At 37.6% G+C, this 24,994-nt stretch overlaps 2 protein-coding genes across 2 annotated transcripts in view; both read left to right on the top strand.

Moving 5' to 3' along the window:
- LOC145321685 (uncharacterized) overlaps positions 1-7,302 on the top strand; it is a 29,852-nt gene extending 22,550 nt beyond the window's left edge. Inside the window, exons 7-9 of the mRNA XM_080163206.1 lie at positions 371-457; positions 6,506-6,648; positions 7,261-7,302. Of these exons, the coding sequence (XP_080019332.1) occupies positions 371-457; positions 6,506-6,648; positions 7,261-7,302 (272 nt within the window). The remainder of the gene's footprint in view (positions 1-370; positions 458-6,505; positions 6,649-7,260) is intronic.
- Positions 7,303-7,998: 696 nt separating this feature from the next.
- LOC145321678 (uncharacterized) lies at positions 7,999-24,991 on the top strand. The gene is made up of 7 exons (XM_080163199.1): positions 7,999-8,064; positions 17,113-17,147; positions 17,463-17,535; positions 17,947-17,984; positions 23,831-23,918; positions 24,525-24,591; positions 24,930-24,991. Exons 1-7 carry the CDS (start codon positions 7,999-8,001, stop codon positions 24,989-24,991), a joined length of 429 nt encoding a protein of 142 aa, XP_080019325.1.
- Positions 24,992-24,994: the final 3 nt, after the last annotated feature.

Here is a 24,994-nt window from a genome sequence, read left to right as displayed (position 1 = left end):
ACAGGTTTTAATTATGGAAGCTCTTTATAGTGCCTATAAAACAATGATGTCATACAATACAAATGACCAATAAAAGTCCAACACACAAAGTAAATAACCAATGACAGACCAGTACACATTTAACTTAATAGCTTCTTAATGTGAATTGAATGTATCTATCTCATACTTTTAATGGACTATACCAAATAATAATAATTAAACTTTAAAGATTGTAGTTTAAAATGAAGATTTAAATTATGCACTCAAAGAGACTTTCCATTTTTAAGTACTGTACCTCATTTAAACAAGAAACAAATCCGTGAATAGTTAGTTTCTTTTTTTGTAAAACTTATTTAAGGATTGTACCCAATTGTCAAAATCATTGTTTAAGGATTGTACCCCAGTGATGACTGTGACATCCCACCGGATCATTTATCCATGTTTGGAAAAGATGAGGGAAGGCTAAGCTTCCCAACAGGTATGTCAAAATCTACATCGCCAAAATCTACTTGGACAAAACTCCCCTAGTAAAGAAGTAGTGATTTTTCGTGTAAATAGCGCACAAAACGACCTAATAACACTTAAAGATTGCATAAAGTCAGTAAATACTTCAAATTTAATATAAATGAAGTAAAACATACATAAATTTGACAATTTACATTAAGAAACCTCATAAAACATTGGGCTTTTTATTGCAATAGTCCCCAAGGCTTTATAATTGCATTTTCTTATTCGTTGGCTTAAAAACTTTGGGGACTTTGATTTAATTTTCATTGGTTGATCCATCAAATTGAGTGTTCAAACGTTTCAACAACAAATTGTATTCTACAGAAATAATAATTTTGTGTATTATTATTGGGGATGCACATAAATTTATGGGCAATTGTCTTATCCCTTTAGATACCTGAATATAAATAAATGATCCCTGAAACTCCCTGAAAATTTATAATTTCTTAATATCTTATTCAATTTCAATATTTCCTACGAGGTCAACTTTTATAAGAATCAACAATAGATAAACTTGTTATATTCCCCCTAATTTAAATGGAATAAACCCAGGAAGGGAGGGGACATCGGGACATTTATTACACTAGTCCCCAAATTTTTTATAATAATGTTTTCTTATTCGTTGGCTTCACAACTTTGGAGACTTCTACTGAATTTTGATGGGTTTGTTCATTAACTTGGATGTACAAACATTTCAACCACTAATTTATTTTTTTGAAGGGGTTACATCATTGAGGATGTACATCAACTTATCAGAAATTGTCTTATCCCTTTAGATCCCTGAATAAACCTAACTTGTTTCCCCTCCATAGTTTATTATATAAAAGGATACTTTCATCAAAGAGATTTAAAAACATTGGAATATTTTCAGCTCTTATATTTATTAATATTCATTTGAAATATTTATGTAGATTTATATATGAAATCCTAGGTGGTCTACACAAGCTAAGGCATTCCACCCGCAGATCTTTTCTAATATAACTAATACAGTAGGTCTTATTCAAATTTATTCAAAGGTTAATTATCAAAACATCTAAAATACCTTTCATAAAACTATTCCTTTGCTATGGTAATGGTCAAGTTTGCAATGAAACAATAAGAAACAAGGATGGTAATATGAATAATTGGGTAGCTTGAAATCAGGGATCTAAAGATATAAGCCAATGGCGGATAAATTGATGTACATCCCAAATGATGACACACAAAATTACCCCTTGTGTAGATTACAATTAATGGTTGAGACGCTTGTAGTACAGTCAACTTAATGAATCAACCAATAAAATTCAATAAATGTCCCCAAAGTTGGTAATCAAGAAACGTTATTACAAAACTTTGGGGACTAGTGAAATAAACAGACAAAAATAGTTTACAAAGCTTTAATGGGGAATTAAATGATATTAGAAAGGTATATGGCTCACAAACATCCAAATACTTATAGCATATAAATTTATATTGATATCAGTAAAGCAAACAATTTTTAAATAGATGTGCAAGCATTTGAGGAAATGAGTTTAAACAGTGAAATCTCTTTGTATAGTTAAAGAGAAGCTCTTGTCTGATATTTATAACTTTATTGTGTAATAATCCAGAGAGAGAAAGAGAGGACATTGGGCTGTTTATTACACTAGTCCCAAAAGTTTTGTAATAACTTTAGCTTAACGAATTCGTGGACTGAATTATAATTGGTTGGTTCATTAAGTTTTGTGTTCAAGCGTTTTAATCACTAAATTTGATATACAGAAGTAGTAATTTTGTGTATCATCATTAGGGGTGTACAACGATTTAAAGGTTATTATCTTATCCCTTTAGATCCCTGTAAATAACCAGTGGTTTTCTACTAACTTACTAAATAGCCTAAAACCTACCTTAAATATACAGAGATACAAACATCCCTGTTTATTTAGTGTATAAGGTTAAGAAGGAAAAAGTAAGCTGTCAATAGTACCCAAGCAAAATCGGGATAGATGTCCCCACTTTTGACATGCCTGTTCTATTGACGTCATAAAATACCCTATATCCCATCTCTTTTCTAGGGGGTTTCTTTCCTACTTCCCTTTCCCTCTACTATGACGTCAATAGAACATGTAAGCCAAACGCGGTGACATCTATCCCCATTTTGCTAGGGCATTACAGACAGCTACAGGAAGAAGTTAAATATAAGAGTTTACTTTAAAAAACATTGAGCTCTAAGCTAACCCAGTTTCTATTGAATGAAAATCTATTTGAATTCAATGTTGGGTAACTACTTACAATAAACTTTTGTAAGAGCCATATAATACCCTAACATGAGGGAGGGAGGGGACAATGGACTGTTTATTACACTAGTCCCCAAAGTTTTATAACAACGTTTTCTTGTTTGTTGGCTCAACATCTTTGAATTTTGATTTGTTGGTTTATTAAGTTGAGTGTCTGAGCATTTCAACCACTTATTGTAAACGACAAAAAGGTAATTTTGTGTATCATAATTCGGGATGTACATCAATTTATTGGCCGTCGTCTTATCCCTTTATATCCCTGCCCTAATATCCTCACTATTCTTCAATAGATATGAGCTTATAATAGCTTGAAATTGGTACAGTGTTATTCCAGGAAAGAAAGTAATATATGTAAAATAGTAATATAAACCCCGAACAAACATATTATGCAAATCTGAATTTTCAAAATAGCAGCTTTATTATTCATTTAGGATGATTTTACAATAAATATGAAATGTAGATGCCTCTTTTGGTTATAAAATTCCACTGTTATTTTTTAATTAATCAGCACCAATAAAGCACAAGATCTCAAAAACAGCATTTGGGGGAAATACTGGTGAACAAACATAATATGCAAATCCAAAACAAAGCAATAAAAAAAAGGTTTTATGGCCCTTTTCACCTCTTTTAAAGATTGATTATGATAAAATAATAATTTTTTAAGGGATTTATGCATTAATTATTATGAAATATAGTATAAGGTAGAAATTAATGATTTTTCTAAATAAGAAATGTTTGAAAAAAATAAATTCGATCCCTATCACTTTAGAGAACAGCTGCTGACCCCCAGTCTTATGGATGAACCTAAATACATGTTAAAGATAAAAATTACCCTGAAAATTATACAAAAATGTTTTTTGGTGTGTTGAAAAAATCAATTTTAAAATCTTGATTTTGAGGATGATGACCTTTAAGATGCCCCTATTGGTGGTGATGGTGAGCCAAATGTTATCAAAGTGCATGTCCATGATGACAAAAGAATTGCAATTTTATTTACTTCAATTTATAAGGTGAATACTGTAGTTTTTAGAAGATGGTTATATTTCTTGTTGGAAGGCTCCATTGGAGGCTGCTATGACTACAAAAAATGGTACATAGGTTAATAGACAAGTTGTTGTAATGGGCATGTACTTAGATAACATTTGGCTCACCATCACCACCAACAGGAGCATCTGAAAGCATCCTCAAAATCAAGATTTTGAAATGAATTTTTTTAACACATAAAAAAACATTTTTGTATACTTTTCAGGGTAATTTTTATCTATAACATGTATTTAGGTTCATCCATAAAACTGGGGGTCAGCAGCTGTCCTCTAAAGTGATAGGGATCAAATTTTTTTTTCCAAACATTTCTTATTTAGAAAAATCATTAATTTCTACCTTATACTATATTTCATAATAATTAATGCATAAATCCCTTAAAAAATTATTATTTTATCATAATCAATCTTTAAAAGAGGTGAAAAGGGCCATAAAACCTTTTTTTTATTGCTTTGTTTTGGATTTGCATATTATGTTTGTTCACCAGTATTTCCCCCAAATGCTGTTTTTGAGATCTTGTGCTTTATTGGTGCTGATTAATTAAAAAATAACAGTGGAATTTTGTAACCAAAAGAGGCATCTACATTTCATATTTATTGTAAAATCATCCTAAATGAATAATAAAGCTGCTATTTTGAAAATTCAGATTTGCATAATATGTTTGTTCGGGGTTTATTTTATTATATAAAATGTATAAAATGAGAATTTATGCAAGAATATACAGGGAAAAGACAATGGCTGGTAAATCAAAGTACATCCCTTGTGATGAAATGAACTTAACCAACCAGTCAACATTCGTTAAAAGTTCCCAAAGTTGTTAAGCCAACAAAACAAAAATACAAAAAATAAAAACTTTGGAGACTTATGTAATAAACAAAGCCCTATGTCCCCTCCCCCCTTTATAAAATGTGAATATATGAAGGTAAAAATTTCTTAAGTATACATCAACAGATCGAACGCTTTACTTTAGTCAAACTGACTGAAATTAACTATTAATTTAAATTATAATGATTAGATAACTTTTTAACGATTTTTGACATATCGCGAACGGACTATTAAACAAGTTTTGCATAATTTTGTTTCTTACAATATGTTAGGTAAGGTTAGGTATGGGTTAGAAGAGCTAAGACTCCGTAGGATTAGGGCGCCGCACGTGCCAATGCCAGACAAAGTATCTCTAAAAAATAGATTAAGGATGGTGGATTTCAGGGGTCCTTTATAGTTACGGATGAAAGCACTATCAAAGCCAATTGCAAGTACTTCAATGGAAAACCTAAAAAAAGTTTTATGACATCAACTCACATCTTTGTTTTATTTAGGAAGAAGTAGCTACACCGAGGTAGGGGTGGGAAGGTCCCTGCCCCCCATTGAAAATAGAGTTGTACCGTCCTTGTTTTATTTAGGAAGAAGTAGCTACACCGAGGTAGGGGTGGGAAGGTCCCTGCCCACCATTGAAAAAAGAGTTGTACTCTTTGATTTATTTAGGAAGAAGTAGCTACACCGAGGTAGGGGTGGGAAGGTCCCTGCCCCCCATTGAAAATAGAGTTGTACTATATGTTTTACTAGCGGCTTCGCCCCTAGCCTCTAAGGGCTTCGCACTATATAGTTTTGGGAAGTCAACCCTCCTTAATAGAAATATTCAAAAAATTATTCTTTGTTTAATTACTCTGTGGTAAAATTAAACCCAGGTTGTGCGCTTTATGCACAAAAATGTTAATTTGTACAAATTAAACCCAGGTTGTTTGCCGTATACAGAAAAATTTCCATTCGTAAAAATTAGACCTAGGTTGTTTGCATACACAAAATTTAAAATTAAAAATTAAATATTTTCATTTTTTTTTTCAGGGGGGGGGGGGGTTCATGGGGGCTTCGCCCCATGTTGCAGTGGGGTTCCCCCACCCCAATTACTGGTTTTTGTTTTTAAAAAATTTTAATAAAAATTTTTGAAGTGGGGATTTTTTTATTTTTGGGGGGGTTGGGGTGTCCTACCCCCCAAGAAAATAGCTTAAAACCACCAGAGGACCAGTAGGTATATTCCCAGAAGGGTAGAGCCCAATTTGATCAGCAGTTACTGAGATTTTACAAAAAATAAAAAAAAAAAACTTCGGGGGTTGGATTTTTTTATTTTTGGGGGTGTTGGTGGTGTCCCACCCCCCAAGAAAATAGCCTAAAACCACCACAGGACCAGTAGGTATTATTCCTGAAAAGTAGAATCCGATTGGTTCAGTGGTTACCAAGATCTTAAGGGACAGACAGACAGACAGACGGTCAGACGGACAGACATCAAGCTACTTTGTATGATAGATTTAGGAAGAAGTAGCTACACCGAGGTAGGGGTGGGAAGGTCCCTGCCCCCCTTTGAAAATAGAGTTGTACTATATGTTTTATTTAGGAAGAAGTAGCTACACCGAGGTAGGGGTGGGAAGGTCCCTACCCCCCATTGAAAATAGGGTTGTACTATATGTTTTATTTAGGAAGAAGTAGCTACACCGAGGTAGGGGTGGGAAAGTCCCTGCCCCCCATTGAAAATAGAGTTGTACTATCCTTGTTTTATTTAGGAAGAAGTAGCTACACCGAGGTAGGGGTGGGAAGGTCCCTGCCTCCCATAGAAAATAGAGTTGTACTATATGTTTTATTTAGGAAGAAGTAGCTACACCGAGGTAGGGGTGGGAAGGTCCCTGTCCCCCCATAGAAAATAGAGTTGTACTATATGTTTTATTTAGGAAGAAGTAGCTACACCGAGGTAGGGGTGGGAAGGTCCCTGCCCCCCATAGAAAATAGAGTTGTACGCCAGCTTAATACAAGAAGACCTCCACTTACCAGGAATTTATTATTGCCAATTAGGATTATTCTTCATATTGCCACGGTTTTTGCTAACTTCTATAATTTTATTTCTATACTTATGGTTGGTCCATCCGTCCGTCCGTACGCCAGTACGGAAGGAACTAATAGTTTTTTTCCTTGATTTAGGATTGTAAGATTTCAAACTTTGCATGGTGATTCTTGTAGTAGTTAGGTACTATTTAGAAAACATACTAACTTAATAATTGTTAACATAATTTCCGTATGTCCCTTTTAAACATGTCGATGATTTTTAACTTTTTAACAACAAATTTTTATTATGTGATATAATTTTACGATTGATCTGATTTTTGGACTACTGATTCTTATGACAACAAAGTACAATGTTATAATAAAGTCCTTAAAATGTATGTATGTCCTTAAACTTTATTTGAGCAGTTTTTCAACAAATTGACTTACAATTTGATTTCGACTTTTCTACATTTAAATTCTAATTATTCAGTCTCGATAATCTACAAGTGTTATTGTTAATTTGTCCTATTGTTTCATCTTTACTTTTTTGGATGTTGTCAACCTAATTTTATTTAAATTATTGGTTTAATTCTTTACAGACAATACTTTTCCTCTTACTATACATATAGGGAAATTCTAATGTTGAAATGTAAACATATTTAAGATAAATGCTGCAGATAAGAAATTTGACCGTGTCACATCGTGACAAGTCAAATTCACAAATTCAATTTAGAATTACAAGAATCAACCAAAATATTTTTACTTAACTTGGAAACTTGAAAATACACATTTTACTTTTTTTTGTAATGCAGCTACTTTATAGCTAAGGTTTGTCTGTGCGTATATATGACGGCTAGTCACTGAAAGTACACAGTCTCTACAGAAGCTCTTTTTTATACAGTCTCTACGTTATAGTTCTTTATAAGAACTGGTATTTTTTTCCTTACAGAGAATTTTTTCTGTATTGTAGTTTACTGTTTTAATTAAAATTCTGTTACATTGTTGCTGTACTAATTGTGAGACAATTGTATCTTTAGGTTTAAAAAAACCTTTATGTCAGTTTCTTAAAATTAGATTTGATGATATTTATTCAAATTAGCCAGCAGAAAAGTTGGAAACAAAATAGGTTTTCATCGAGTATCAAAACCCTTTCTCCTAATGCCATCCTTCAACCATTAATATTACAGATTGAGGGCAGTAATAGTTTATTAGATTAATTGCTTAGAAGAAAGATCATTTAATATTTACTTAGTTTTCAAGTTTTAACCTTAATTTCATATAATAAAACACCAGTTTATGAAGATTTTTTTGGCTACTTCAATATTTGGTTATACGGCCAGATATCCGATATCCAGTATTTGGCAAAAAAAAGTATTCGACACAACCCTAAATGGAATAATAAATGTACACTAGAACAAGATCAGCAGATAGGAGGCGAAGCAGTTATGGGTCAAATTATGATGTTACGGTGAGTTTACTTATTAAGTAGCGTAGCTACTTTACAACTCTGGAAAGTCAGTACGTCCATTTTGATATTAAATAAAATTAAAATAATGGCAGTAATCTTCTTTTAAGATTTCTCTTACTTATCAAATAAGCTATTAGCAATGTTTAATACAACAAAAGAGATAAACAAAATTGTACAGAGGCAGGCTGAAGGATATAGGATAGTGTGTCCACTGTCAACACCCCTGGCCAAATTAAGGGAGAGAATATGTGGTATCCGCCGAGGATAAATGGCAGACACCGGAGTTCAATTAGATTACGGCAGTGTGACAGACGTGGACACCTTACTATAGAGAAGCTACGCTTCTCTAGCATTCACTAGATAATGATCAACATCTATTTCAGTTGTCACTTTATTGAAGGTTTAAAGGATACTAAAGCTATATACAACAAACAATGAATACATGGATAGGAATAAATAATCATAACATAAAAGCATTATAACACATATACAATAGTCAGTTTGGGCAATAATGATCCCCCATCCCTGGAAAGGGTGGGGGAGAATTAAGAATACAGTTAACCATAATAAACATGACAGATTCAATCATTAATTTTAAGCATAGGGAGGGGGTCGTCAGACCCCTTCCCCAGGACTCGGGGGAGGGCCATTGACCCTCCACCGAACCCCAGTTCAGGGGTGCCATAGGCATGGCTCACGGTTGCCGAATACCACAACTCTCCCCTCGGAAGGCTGGGAGAGGGTTTCCCTACCAGACTTCCGACAGTGGTTGAGGCCTTCGGTCCGCTCCTTAGGGCTAAGATATATACAAACGATAATGATTCAATGGAATCCTAGTGGTGAGTGTTTTCTCAGGGTTGATGGGCTCCCAACGTGGGATAGAAGGCAGAGGCTGGCTTTGGTTGGACACGTTGTTCGGCGCCGGCAGGTGTCAGGTTGGCAGGTGGCACCGTTGTTGCTGGAACGGTCAGCAGTGGGGCCTGCTGGTTGTTGTTGGCAGCGGCTGGGGCGCTGGCTGCCAGGTTGATCGTCTGGGCAGCGGCCTGTCCTCCTGAGGGGCCGCGGGGTCTGCCAGAGGGCGGTCCTGGCCTACCTGGGCGGTCATGCCCGCTATCAGCTGATTGCATAGACACCATTTCCTCGGCTGCTTCCCTGCCGATGGGAATGGCATCCCAGTCTACTGAAAAGTCCCGGGACTTGGCATGGGTGAGCCTGGCTCTAGCCAGAGCTTTCCTATACAAAGCTGGATGGTACAGGAACACTTGTGACATTGCATTCAGGGCTGCTCGGACGCCTCCTTGTGCTGCTGCCAGAGAAATGATGGTTAGGTCCCCCAGCAGTTTGAGGATCAACAACAGCAAGCACAGTATGGCTGCGCCATCTCCCCACTCGTGGATAGCTTGTCTAAATCCAGCCCAGACATCCAGGGCGGCCTCTCCTTCCTCCGCCAGTCGGTCAATGTTGTAGGACACTATCCCATGGTCTCCTGTGGCCGAACAGCTGCCTTGCTGAACGCAGGAGCCATAGGATAGGCCGGTCAGCATGGCGCTCTTGTATGCTGGGAACGCCAGCAGTTGTTGCCAGTCGTTCAACTCAGCCTGCGAATACAAGCCCCCTGAACTGAAGTCATCTAAGGGCTCTGTCAACAATTGCTTAGGCGTATCCAGCGGGGGTGGCCTCTTCTTAGGAGCGGGGGTTAACTCTATCCACACACCCCACCCCAAGGCGTGTTAGGTTAGAAAAAACCCCCCGTGGAAACGGTTTACATAGGATGTACTGGGACCTTATGGTGGTTTCAGAACATGCTTTCCTTAAATTGAGTTAGTAGCTTCCCATAGTAGAAAATTTTGAAATTACTTTTGGTGATCAAATTTTACTTTCATTTTTAGAGTACCTTCACCTAACCTCCTTTATTGTCTTATTTTGTCTTTCATGTTCATCATGCAAATTCCTTCACATTATGGTTGAATTGACAGATATTGGAGCTTTCTAAAAAGGTCTCTAACAATTTTCTAGCTCTAATACTTTTTGATATATCTTATTTATAAGTATTGCTGTTAAATCATCTTTTACACAACAAAAAGGTGAAAAATAAAATTAGATATTTTGGCGAAAATTAAAAGTATCTTCATATAAATCTCTCTAGTATCGCTTAAAATTGACCAAATTGGACAATTAAGGTGCCTAAAACTATCTACATTCAATGGACAATCCAAATAAATACTTTTTAACACTTTATAAGTTGACAGGAGGATGCTAGAATGTAATATCAAAGAAACAAGAGTAATTTAATTTTAATTAAAATCACTTGTAGGACATTTTTTTGAATGTAAAAGGTGTTTTAAGGAACAAGAAACTCATATCTGATAATGATTTAATATTTTAAAACATCTCAGTACTAGTTTAGAGTAACTAATGGTGTATATTAACAAAAAATTGTTCCCTAAGAATAAATTGTTTCTTTTATTACATGTGAGATCATCCATGAAAGTCTTTTAATTACTATGTTTTCTTAGTTAAGGTGGCAAAAAATAATTTTGTTTCATGAGGTTGTAAAGAATTTAAGAGTCCAATCAACTATTCTTAGATTAAAATTACTAGAATTAGTAAATTACAGTTGTAAACTGCTTGGAAATGCTTAAAGTTCTAATCAATTTTTGGTTTATTTACGATGATTATGTCTATTTTTTTTAGATATGTTTCTATTTGTTCAAAATATCAGATGATTGTGTTTTATTGGCTTTCTTATTACAAAGTGACAACTTTATACACCATAACTTACCTTAAAATCCTTGCTAAAGTTTATTAAATATCAATTTATTTAAATAAAACAGGAATTTTTTTTTCCTTTAGTATTTTTAAAAATCACTTCAGCTTACTCCTATTGGCTTATATAGTCTTTGTAAGTATGAATTTGGATTTTCCATTGAATGTAGATAGGTTTAGGTACCTTAACTGTCCAATTTGGTCAATTTTAAGCGATACTAGAGAGATTTATATGAAGATACTTGTAATTTTCTCTAAAATATCTAATTTTATTTTTCACCTTTTTGTTGTGTAAAAGATGATTTAATAGCAATACTTTGAAATAAGATATCTCAAAAAGTATTAGAGCTAGAAAATTGTTAGAGACCTTTTTAGAAAGCTCCAATATCTGTCAGTTCAACCGTGATGTGAAGGAATTTGCATGATGAACATGAAAGACAAAATAAGACAATAAAGGAGGTTAGGTGAAGGTTGTCTAAAAATAAAAGTAAAATTTGATCACAAAAAGTAATTTTAAAATTATCTACTATGGGAAGCTACTAACTCAATTTAGGGAAAGCATGTTCTGAAACTACCATAAGGTCCCGGTACAGCCTGTGTAAACCGTTTCCACGGGGGGTTTTTTCTAACCTAACACGCCCTCGGGTGGGGTGTGTCCAGCCTTCCTCCGCGTGCACAGTCAGGGGGTATGTGGAGGAGCAGGGGATCTTGGTGGCGTGCTCACTATATACTCGTGTCACAGCGTCTACAAATCCTGTGGGTTCTACTGGCACTTTGTCCCAACACTCCTTGTGTTCGCGGACAACGTATTTATGGCGTTGGCAGGTCAGCTGCAGCAGGATGTCTCCCCTCAGTACCGAGAACGTGCTCCCCTGGACACGCACCGGGTGGGCCGGGTCTAGTTGCTGGAGCTTCCAGCAGTTGGCCGCTACTTCTTCTGCTGCTGTGCTTTTCATGCGCGTTTCCAGGGTAAACCCAATATAACCTGCATGTATTTGGGCTTGTAGGGGGACGTCAACATCCCTAGCCGACACTCTGGGCAGCGCAGCCGCGGCTGGGTCAGCTGCCACGAACAACGCTGGATGGTTGGTGGCATGGGCCTCGAAGTCGCAGTTCACAATCGAGGTGGGGTTGGTCATGTTGATGAAAAACTGGGCCTGATTGTCAACCAGGTATGCATCCATCACTAGGCTGGGCTGGAGGCTGCGGATCAGCCTCAAGGGGCAATCTCTCCCCAGGTGGTCCCACACGTAGGTTGCTTCCCCAGTGATGCAGGACAGCTCAGAATGGGGACACTCCAGGGTCAGGTGGTCAGATTGGGACTCCACCCGTCCATCCTCTACCACGTAGGTCTCTTCCTTGACCAGCAGCCGTCGTTCCTGGAGCACTAATTCATTGCGGTACAGCTGGCCCTCGAAGTGGACGTCCTCCCCTTCACAACCCACCCCCTCGGGGCTGTTGACGAGGGCGCCCACCATGTCGATGGTGAAGAACAGGGGATGGTTCAGCTGGAACGTCAGTGGCTGGGTCTTGCCTGGCAGCGTGTAGACTCGGTTCCTGGCCAGGTCTCGGCACGCTTCTGGGTCTATCTTGGTTGGCCTCATGAGGGTGGGGACCGAGGTCACCTTGAGGTGACCCCATACCCCACACCTGAATGTCCACTGGGACACGGTGAGCTGGCAACTGTACCCGGTTGTTTCCCTCACCTTGACCTGCTGCAGGACGTGCACTTCATGGCCCAGGGGCACCTCCTGGTGTAGGGGCTCCGTGTTACACATCTTTTCTTTATTGTAGGATGTGACATGGGTGGGGTTGGCACAGTCCCATCCCACCAGGACGTAGCTGGTTGTAGGCCACACGGCTGCCAGCAGGAGGCCCCACAGGACCATCCACCAATGGGAGAGGCTTCCAGGCAACCATCTACCTCGCACACGCGGCTGGGGATCTTCAGCTCTGGTCACGGCTGCTTCTTGTGGCTGGACACGGCTGGGCTGCTCCTGGCTAGATACAAATTTCCATTGAGCGTTATCTTTGTGCGGCCGGGGCACCCCGATACCCTCCCCAATGACAGACTGGCAAGCGACTGGCGCTTGCCTGGGTGTCGGCTCCCCTAGCCCCAAGTGCTCCCTTCCCTTGTCCAAGGCATGCCCAGTGGCATGGGGCTGAAGTGCATGTGGCACAGACTCGCCCTTACTCACTTCCCTCCCCTGCCCTAGGAACTCAGGTGCATGTGGCACAGGCAAGTCCTTATTTTCCCAAATTTCAATCTCCCCAGCCTCTGGTGCAGGGGGCACAGGCAAGGCTGGAGTTTTACAAGAGCTTGGATACAACACATTTAACAAATTCAACTTATCCTGGTGTTGGGCAGCTGGGTTCCTTCGGCTGGCAGGGGGCTCTGGATGGCATGTAGCTGGGCTCTCCCTGCAGGCTGGTGGCGCTGGCTGACTGGGGGTGACGGGTGTCACCCCTTCCTCTGGGACTGCTGGCTCGTTCCAGGACTCAGGTCTCTCGGTGGCGGCAACGGTTGTCGCCCCAGACATCAGGTTGGAGGCTGGCTCGTTCCAGGATCCAGGTATCTCGGTGGCGGCGACGGTTGTCGCCCCAGACAGCAGGTTGGATGCTGGCTCGTTCCAGGGTCCAGGTATCTCGGTGGCGGCGACGGTTGTCGCCCCAGGCACCAGGTGGGAGGCGCTGGCTAGCACCCCCCCGTCATCCCAGGTGGCGACGCCGGGTGGCGTCCCATACATCGATGCTGAGGCGCTGGCTAGCGCCTCCTGCCTCTCTCGTTCAGCGGCCGCCAGGGCCTCCCCGTACACCGTCTCAGGGACGCTGGATAGCGCCCCTCCACTCTTGCTGGGTAGGCTCAGTCGGGCAGGTTCCATCATGTTGAGGCTAAAAGGCTGGGGCCTCAGAACCTCTGGCTCGGCGATGTTGTTGGGTTGTATCAGCTCTGGCCCCAGGTGGTTGAGGCTGAAGCCTAGGCCAACCCGGTTGGGTTCAGCCGCGCCGCCCAGTACGTTGATCCTAGCGGGGACAGTCCCAAACTGCGGCATCCCATCGGCTCGGTCCGCAGCTTTGGGGGCGGCTGCTTGCTGCGGTGGTGCTGGGGGCGCGCTCCCTTCCATGTGGGCCACTCTGCTGGGTTTCCCTGGAGGGGCGCCCTTATCGGCGGTGCGCCTGCGGCTGGCTACCTGGGCCCAGTCAGCTCTACAATCGGCCGCCGTGTGACCGTCATAGTGGCAACGCTCGCACTTGGCAGAACGGTCACGGCGTGGCTGGGTGCGTCTCTCCTCTAGGCTAACTTCCACAGGCGTTGGGCAGTCTCGAGCTCGGTGGCCTCTCCCCTGGCAGCGGAAGCAGCGACCTGGAACCTTGTCATCTGGAGCGACCTTCCCCATCTGGTGGAGACCCGGAGCCAAGGCGCCAATCTCCATTGGCTCCGAATCATCATACTGGGGCAACTGGATGCTGGCGGATCCAGTCAGCCCGTCAGTAGAGTCTACTAGGCACACACCTTCTTTCAGTTGCTTTGTGATCATGGTGACGGTAAACATGGCCTTACGAGTGTACTCAGGTACACTCGTAATTTCATGTCCCATCATGATGCGTTTTACATTGGCGTTACGAATTCCACGATTTAATTCGTCCACCAACAACTCAAGGTCCTCATGGCTGTAGGCGTCCCGATACAGGGCACATTTAGTGGATATGTACGCCTGTATCGGTTCTGTCGAGTGTTGCTTGTAATCCCTAAACGCTTGTTTAAGCGTTTGGGATTCAAAAGCAGGACGAAATAGCATTTCACACTCGGCCTTGACCTGCTCGTAGGTCAAGGCTTGGCCTGCCTCGCCAAACAGATGGGACGCCATTTCCGCCGCTTGCCCTACCAGTGACAGTAGGAGGGCGTTGCGGCGGTTGAGGGAATCATGAGGTGGCACGCGGTAAGCCGCCCATGACATCTCGAGTCTGCGGATATGTGACGACCAGGATTGCTTGGGCGGCCCTCTATACTCCGGCAGATTGCTCAGCATCAGCTTGCGGTACTCGGCTGGGGCCGGCTGAGGGTCATCCTGGAGCCATCCTGGGGCTTGATCACCTCCTGGGGCTTGCGGCTGGTCCATCGGGTCAACGGTTCAACGGCGGGGCACAAAGCTATACAGTACTAAAAAATGAATGGTTTGTCACTTGAGGCGTTCTAGCCTAACAGCCAACACTGTTTGTATCACTAGGTTGGTAGTTTAGTTGCAAAGGTATAGCTTAGCTGTACTTATCACTAGTTAGGTGCTGAGGTTGTAGGGGTAGATAGATGTTGAGGGTCTGAACTGCTGTCAGGAACTGATTGGGTTTTCCTTTATCACACTGGAGCTAGAAGGAGAGAAGCTTGTAATTCTTTATTTGCTCAAAATACCCCTGTTAAATGCTATGGAGTAGCTCCGCTCTGGTGTGTGTGTGTGTGTGTGTGCGTGAAATCTCCTGGCCTTGCAACGCGCGTACGCACCGTCAAATCCGCGCACACGGGGAAAACGCGCTCTTATCCCTCAACTCGCTCTCTCATTGGTCCGCTTTGTCCGTTGAATTTATGATATTGTCCGCACTTTGTTGCGCTACCCGTGAATGGCGCTCTGTGTTCCCGGTCGCTAGCCCCACGCTACAGACGGACTTAGGCTAGTGTGGGTAGGAAGGGGGAAGCGCGTGAGGGGACGGGGTAACTCCGTCCGTTCCCCCTGTGAGGGAGGGGGTAACTGTGTGCTGGTGTAATAGTGCCTTTTCTTCTTAATCCTAGGCTTATCTATTATATCACCCTGATTGTATTTGCCTTCAATGGAGAGGGGCTCCTCCCTTTCCCTTGGAATAAGGGGTGTATTGTTGTTGTGCTGTAGGCTTGAGGTGATTTGATTGTATATCAGGGTCTTTATTATATTACATCTAGCTTCTATTTTTGTCCTTATCACAATTGCATAACAGATTTGTTTACTAACCCTGTTCTATTTTTAGCTGTTATCACAATACACAATAAATCCAAGCCTGTTCTATTTTTAGCTTTATCACAACACAACAATTTGTTTGCCAAGCTTTGCTCATAAATCTATTGTTTAGCCATCACACCAGGGTGGTAATCCCAGCAATGTGACATAATATCTGTTTTTCTAGATGGGTGGCTGCGTTGTAGCCTCTCAGGATACTTGGAGTTGACGTAGTTTTTCTCTGTTCTGGTGCACTACACTCGTATGTTGGCTCGCAGCTTGCAGCTATGTGGCGTGTTTCAGCCTATCGGCGGCAGGGAATGTCCCGTCCTGCTAGCGCCGCTGATCCAAATCCGGCTGATGGCGGCAGGGAATGTCCCGTCCTGCTAGCGCCACTGGTTCGGATCCTGCTATTTCTTGCAGTAAAGTTGGCCTATTTTCAGCCGTTTACACTTATTTGGCTTGTTTCAGCCGGTCCGCAGGCCTGTTTCAGCCCTTTGGGCGCTCAATTCTCCGCTAGATATCGGCGCTGCTCGCGGTTCTTCATCAAATTTCGCTGTCTCGCTTCCACAACTGCCGGATGCAGAGTTAAACTTTGCTGTCCAGGGTGGGTAATTCAGGTTGCTTGCGTCAGTTTTGCCAGTTTCACTGCTGGGAGTACCTTAGCCTCAGATGCGCGTCTGCTCTACACTTGTGGTTCGCCGTAATCTCACACAGCTGTCACCAAAAGTTGTGGTATCCGCCGAGGATAAATGGCAGACACCGGAGTTCAATTAGATTACGGCAGTGTGACAGACGTGGACACCTTACTATAGAGAAGCTACGCTTCTCTAGCATTCACTAGATAATGATCAACATCTATTTCAGTTGTCACTTTATTGAAGGTTTAAAGGATACTAAAGCTATATACAACAAACAATGAATACATGGATAGGAATAAATAATCATAACATAAAAGCATTATAACACATATACAATAGTCAGTTTGGGCAATAATGATCCCCCATCCCTGGAAAGGGTGGGGGAGAATTAAGAATACAGTTAACCATAATAAACATGACAGATTCAATCATTAATTTTAAGCATAGGGAGGGGGTCGTCAGACCCCTTCCCCAGGACTCGGGGGAGGGCCATTGACCCTCCACCGAACCCCAGTTCAGGGGTGCCATAGGCATGGCTCACGGTTGCCGAATACCACAAATACACCCACTAAGAGTTTACTCCTTTTACCCCTATCTCTACACCTCTTTAACAAAATCCTGTGCACGCCAATATTCCCATCTTAACTTTATCTTAAGCAGTCATATTTTTGTTTCAGAGTTTCCCAAGATATGACCAATTTGAAAAAGCAAGGTATTGGATTTTTTTCTTTTTACTATATATTATTCTGATTACAAAAGCTTTTTTATAAGTTACGCCAGAGTCAGTTTGTCGAATAAAAGTTATTTTCATTAAAAAAATTATTTCATTATTTGCGCTTGTTTAATTAAATAGTTTGGAGAATTTTAGCTGTTTTTTGAAATTATTTTAAATTTTTTATGTTTTAAAGCATTTTCAGTCGTTTTATAGGTTTTATGCATTTATGCAGGCATAAAATTGCCTAACATTACGATTTTAAAAATGTTATTTTTTCTTGATGATCTGGTGATAAATGCATGATTATTTTAGATTTAGTAGTTTACAGAGACCTTCACATAGGCGCCACAGGAAACCTCCAGACTCAATCCTGAAGAATACAGGAACAATTCAAATTTTTTGATCTGGGGGGAATTAGGATACCTCCAACCTCCCCTCCCAATTCTAAATCATTTCAGTATTAATAGGCATCTAATTAGCAAATGTTCCCTAAAAATGAAAAAAAGAATCATACTGTCATCTTTGAGTATAAAAGATATGATGTTTGTCTGTCTATCTATTTTTATCAATGGATTTTTCTATATACTAGGTTGAAATGGTTTTCGTAATGGCTGTTTTTTATATAATTTCCGGGAAATTTATTAATGATCACCACCTTTGATAAAAATCGACAGAGGAAAAATGAATTCAACCTATATTAATTATCACCTCTCTCTACTTTTAATGTAATGATTATCCTATTCTTAATTTCTTAATCTTTATTCAAAATAAAAAAAAAATATATTGTTCCACAGGAGGTTCCTATTCTTCACTACCAAGAGGATATTCATTCAGGAACTAGAATTGTTCACAAATTATACTGTTTTGCAATAACACGATCTTGTTCGATTTTCATATGTATTCTTTAATTAACTGGACAAATTGTCCTAAAAATCAGCCATGTGACGTAATAAAATTGAGGGAGATGAGAGAAGTGGGAAAGAAAAACACATGAAAAAGAGATGGATAATCTTTCATTTTTATGACGTCACATGGCTTATTTTTGAGACAATTTGTCCAGTTACATTTTTAATCTTCTGTTGGCGTTTTGGTCAGGTAGGGAGGGGACATTGGACTGTAATTCATTATGGCACTCAACGTTTATCTCATTCGTTAGGTTCACTCTTTAGATGTTATCATTGTCGATGTACGCCAATTTATCGTACGTTGTCTTATCCTTTAAAATCCATGTGTTTTCGTATATTTAGTTGTATCATCTATAACAACAATAGTACAACAATTTAATTGATATTAGCCTCACGTACTAAAATATGATTAGTAATTATTATCAGAAAAAGACCTTTCATTCAGAAACAAAGCTTACTTTTTGTTACTTGCTTTGGCCTTAGTATATTTCGATTAAACCTTTAAAAATACTATATAATTAGTTTTACAAATCAACTTTTAAAAATAAACAAAAATATAATTTCAAGAAGGAAAAAGTTGTGCCAAAATAAAATTCCCCTCTCACAGCTAGCTTAAGCCAGGTACAGGTTTACCTGAGCACGCCAAAGAAACTGACTAGCTGGGGTGTTCTAGGAAGGTATTGTGAGTTCATAACCACTCTTACTTAAATCGTAGCTGTAGCTTCCCTACTATGATTTTTTTCAAAATACATTTTCTTGGCTGCTGGGTTTCAATTTTTCTTTCATGAAATGAATAGTTTGTTTCAGTGAGCTAGTTTACAAAGTTTAAAGAGCAAATCTATCTGTTAACTGGATATCTCAGTCATATAATCCAATCCATCAATGAAAAATGATATAAGAATTCATATTCTTTTACTAATTATAAAATTTTAAAGTAGATACTTTCAAGGTTATATAATTTACATTTAGGCTAATAAACCATCCTTATTTTTAATTTAATTGATGAAAGCAATGATAAAAGCCTGGTGAATATGTATCAGATTGTCCCAGAATATTTCTGAGACAATTCTGAAACACCTAGTATATTTTTCAATTCTCTACTGCAAATTATATCTTTGAAGTCAAAGATAAATAAGATTATTTTAAACTTAATCATCTAAACTATAATATGTCTGAAACAAGTAAACTGAAATAATCATAACACAACAAGAACAAACTTCTTAGTAGAAATTATATTTTGATTTATTCAAGCCTTCTCAATTTTGATCATTTGAGAGTTACTGACTGGTAATATCAGTACATGTTTAACAATAGATCAGATAATTGACTCAAATTACATTAATAATTGATACCAGAACCAATTTCTTGTTGGTTGAACAAATTATTAAAGAAGGTCTCTTCTTTTTTAAAATCTGATAAACTAATTCAGATGATCTCTACAGACCTGCATTTTTCTATCTTTGGAATCTTGCAGTCAAACAAATATTACAATTGCATTTCTGCTCCGTTTTATCATCTGAACAGGTACTTCTTTGCAGAATAAGATCTTTATTATTAGGCTAGCAAGTAATTCAGTTAAATTACCAGTATTTTTTGGCAGTACTTAAGATATTTCAACAAGTACTGCATTTGCCAGTTGGAAACACAGGGTTGTTAATGTTATATTTCACATTCAATAAATATACAGAAGCTCCCAAATGATTAGAATTGAGAAGGCTTGAATAAAGCAAAATATAATTTCTACTAAGAAGTTTGTTCTTGTTGTGTAGTATAGCTCTAACCGCGCGTTTTTTGAGAAATAAACATACCATGTAAACTATTTCAGTATCACCTACTCTCATTATTTTTTTTGCCACAATTGACACAGACCATGCCATATTTGCCTGTTAGTGTAAGGATTTTTTCAGTTTACATGTTTCATATTATAGTTTAGATGATAAGTTTAAAATAATCTCATCTATCTTTGAAGATATAATTTGCAGGCTTGAATAAATCAAAATATAATTTCTACTAAGAAGTTTGTTCTTGTTGTGTTATGATTATTTCAGTTTACTTGTTTCAGACATATTATAGTTTAGATGATTAAGTTTAAAATAATCTTATTTATCTTTGACTTCAAAGATATAATTTGCAGTAGAGAAATTAAAAATATACTAGGTGTTTCAGAATTGTCTCAGAAATATCTTGGGACAATCAATACAGATTCACCAGGCTTTTATCATTGCTTTCATCAATTAAATTAAAGATAAGGATGGTTTATTAGCCTAAATGTAGATTATATAAACTTGAAAGTATTTACTTTAAAATTTATAATTAGTAAAAGAATATGAATTTTTTTATTATTTTTCATTGATAGATTGGATTATATGACTAAAATATCCAGTTAACAGATAGATTTGCTCTTTAAACTTTGTAAACTAGCTCACTGAAACAAACAATTCATTTCATGAAAGAAAAATTGAAACCCAGCAGCCAAGAAAATGTATTTTGAAAAAAATCATAGTAGGGAAGCTACAGCTACGATTTAAGTAAGAGTGGTTATGAACTCACAATACCTTCCTAGAACACCCCTGCTAGTCAGTTTCTATGGCGTGCTCAGGTAAACCTGTACCTGGCTTAAGCTAGCTGTGCTCTGTACCAAGTGTTGAGGGTTTATTTTTGTAGGATTTGACAGGGAGGGAGGGGTAATTGCGCTGTTTATTACACAAGTCCCCAAAGATTTATTATAACGTTTTCTTTTTTTGGGCTCAATAATTTTGTGGACTTTTCTTTAATTTTGATTGGTTGGTTCATTTAGTTAAGTTTCCAAACGTTTCAGCCCCAAATTGTGATTTACAGAAGGGGTAATTTTGTGTATCATCATTGGGGGTGTACATAAATTTATCGACCATTGTTTTATCCCTTTAGATCCCCGAGGATTGGAGCTTCTTGATATAAATAAAGAAATAAAATATTGCTTCTATACTTTTCATCCAAGATAAATAAAGTGCTGGCATAAAGAATTCCACATATTTTTTGGAGCATAAAGATTCTACAAGTGAGTTAGTCTGTAAGTGTGAGTGTTGGAATTCATGTTTAAAATATGCTTTCGAACACAACATATGCCTTTTTTTAATGTCTAACGAAACCTTTTTTCCTCTTATTTCCTTTTACACTCTTTTCATGCTACAATTTTTCATAAACTTTGGAAATTCTATGATTTTTACTTTACTTTTTAACTCATAATACATACCTTTTTACTACAGTTATAATTGCACTTTGAAATAATAGAAAGCTCTGCGACTACTGGACAAAATCATTTTTTTTCCTTGCTTCCCTTTACTTTTCCTCTTTTTTCCACCTCTTCAACAAAACCCTACCCACTCCTTCCAGTACCAATTGTTCCCTTTCTTACAAAATACATACATTAACTTCAGTCATCACTGTTTTAGGATGCATCGATTTATGTTATTTTAAGAATTGATTTAATAAGAAACACTGCTCCCTGAGGCACAACTTTGAAAACAGTGAAAGAACCTGCTTTTGGATTAAGTAGGTGGTTTTGTTACTATATGTTAAATGTTAACGAGTCAGGAGTTGCAAAATGGCTTCAAATTATCAAATTTTAATTTCTCAAAAGGCACTTTCTAGTAGTTTTTTTTTTTTGGGGGGGGAACTCTTTTTAAACTCATATTCCAAAGAAGCATAAAGAAGCTTCTAATCATATATTGAAATTTTATGACAGCTGTCCCTACATAATTCAGTTGTTAAACAAAGCTTTTTAAGATTTTTTTTTGTAGTGTAACCAATTGGCATCTGCTTTTAGTCAAAGTTGTAATGGTATATATATTTTATTGTGTTATAGACTTAAATTTATTTTAAATAAAACATACAAAATAAAATATTAAAAAACATATCATCAGCACAATTATACCAATTCTCAATTTCATAAATAGACATATGTTGACAAACATAAACCCCAAACCACCGTGCATTCCTCTTATAAAGACAAAAAAAAATTACTTAGACTCATGCAACAGACAGAGGCCTAGCATCTAAGAGCTGTTTTGAACATGCTGGCTTATATTGCCAAAGTTTTAAGTCAACCCATTAGTCATGAAACTGTGTTTAGAATATTACAGTATCATAATAAGTTTGTATGCTTTCAACAAGAATGATTATGCCCCAATTGTAACAAAACTAATATCAATAATAATAATTAAGAAAGTGGAAATAAAAAGTAAAATTGCAAAATTACAGAAGGAAATAAATAATAGAATAGCTTAACTACTAAAATGTGATAAATATACTCTATCAAAGTCCTAAAAAAATTACTCAGGTGTAATTAATACGATATCTACTTGCTAATAGTGAATCTTTTGTCTGTCCATCCTCAAATCAGCCCATAACTCTAATGGCGAAATGTAATTTTCTCATCTGTTATTCAAGATAAATGATGAACGATTTTTCTGTTAAAATTTCATAGCCATGATATATTTTGCTTTGCTACTTATGGTTGTTGACAACTTTTTATATATAATATTACACCTGGTGTTTTTTTTAATGAAAATAAATGTTCTTACTCCATGTTTAAAACTGTAGTCTGACTTATGCAAGATAAATTGTTTCATTTCTTTCAACTTACCCAGTTGACCTCTTTCTTTAAGTTTGAATAAAATTCAGTCTTAAATAAAGTTTTAAATATGATAGGGCCTGAATGCAGATAAAATAGTGTTGCTATAACATGGTAAAAAGTACTTTTTTTTGGAAAAAATTTTTTAAAGTCTGTTAAAATTTAAGACGTACAGAATTCCGAATGGAAAGTATTCTTTCATTTTATGGCTGTTTATTCTTGAGACCTTTAAATGCATTTTAACAAATATGAAATGGCTAAAATTACATAAAATTAAAAAAATTTAAAATTTTTTCTTACATTAACTAAAATTTTTGGCGAAAGATATATTTCTATAAATTTTTATTGATTTTTATAATATCAACTTCTGCTATTTATTGACTTAAAGTAAATATTAGTATTCTATCTTTGTAAAAACTTTATCATTGATTTGGGAGCAGTCTCACAGATATATTATACATACATAACTTTAGGTAGATACATTGTTACAACCAGTAGACCAACTATTGGCCCCTCTGATCCAACCATGTGGGGTCTTATTAACCCGTCGTAACCTAACCCAAAAAGAATCCTCTAAATACTTTTAAAAATAGAGAAAATTTGCAGTGATGTAAAATGATAAGACAATGGCCGATATATTGATGTACTTCCCCATTGATGATACACAAAATTACCCTTTCTGTAGATTAAACTTTCTTTTAAAACTTTGGGGACTAGTGTAATAGACAGCCCATTGTCCCATCTCTCTCTGGAAAATTTTAGTAAAGGTAGAGATCTATGGTCCTCAATTGCGAGATTTTGCCCTTTTTACATTTTACAAACTTATTTTGGATCAAATGTTTACGTGATATATAATCTAATTTTTAAAAAAAGTCTGCAATTTTGCTTACAAAAAGCAAAATTGTATTTTATCTTTATCTTTACGAAATATAATTCTATGGAATTTTTTAATGTCTTTTATTCATCTAATAAAGTGTTAGGCAATAAATATATAAGTATAGATGTATAATCAAGACAACTACCCGCCCCAAGTGGTTGAGACTCTTTTCATCTGCTAGCAAATTGCTTTCTGTCCTTTTGTAGTGTTTATATTTCCGACACTATTAGCTGATTTTAAAGTTCTTTTTATGAACCAGTTTATTTACATTTGTGACAATTTTTAGTAGAAATAGCGTAAAATTTGCTTCCCCTGTTGACAGCGAGCCTAAATCTTTTGACAGTGACCAGCTTGACTTCATTGCACTTAATAAGGTAATCATTATTTAGAAGTGTCGATATAGTTCTCTTTTACAGTGAAGCTTCTCATAGGTCCATGGAAGGTTTATAATTATTTTGAGGGAGGGTACAATCACGGAGAAATTTTTTTCCCCACATAAATTTTCAAACTCTTTCTTTATAAACCTGAAATTAAAAAAGGGAGGTTTGACTCAGCTTCTACCAATAACGAAATTAATTCGGAAAGAAATTACGAACCTATACGTGTTTTTCCGCTGTCGTTAGGGGGCAACACATCGTAAAATTGACGACCTCTCCATTTGCCCCCCAAATATTATTTTAGATTTATTTCGCTTGTTGGTTATACCTTATTCCTGGGGTTGACTCCCCACCCCTACACTCAAGTCCTACTAGAGGCTTCTTAGGACGTAACTGCTATTATTTTAGCTATTGCAATGGTATGTTTTGCAAAATTAGTTTACACTTTTCTGATTTTAACATTTCAAAGTCTTGCACATAGCTATCAAATGCATTACTCTTATCCTATTCTATAATTGCAGTGCTTGGATTTTATTTGAAAATGTTCTTTTTGTGCTTACTATATTTATTTGCTTTGATTAATAATCTATGTTTTTTTTCTAGAATGTATATGAGAATCAGCTTTCTGATAGACAGATAGTACTCAGGAATAATAAACAATCAAAATTATGTATTCAAAGTTTAGCCGTTTTGTTTATATGTTTGCCAACCCGTAAAATTTGTTTTTTTTATTCCAAATAAAAAATTATAGTAGAAAGACTTTAAAATTTTAGTATATTCGACTTATATTGGAGTTTTTTGTCAATTAGTTTTTAACACCTAAGGCAAAACCATGGTAGTTATAGTATGGTAGACAAAGAAATTTTCCGTCAAATCAATAGTTAATGTCATACGTCTGACATAGCAGCAGTAGGATTAATAACATTATAATACTGCATGAGCTTATACTTAACCCATTTATTCTTCTTCAAAAATTAATACAAAAATGATTGTTAATTTAACTGACAGGGATGGAATCGGTTGTATACCAGGGGAGCAGATACGAGGATCCAACAACCAGATACTCATAGACA

This window comes from Acartia tonsa, chromosome 6 (assembly GCF_053477335.1).
Source record: "Acartia tonsa isolate MP-2025a chromosome 6, ASM5347733v1, whole genome shotgun sequence".
NCBI classification, from domain to species: Eukaryota; Metazoa; Arthropoda; class Copepoda; order Calanoida; family Acartiidae; genus Acartia; species Acartia tonsa.
Note: the sequence above shows the minus strand (reverse complement) of the source record. Positions and strands in the feature narration are given on the sequence as shown.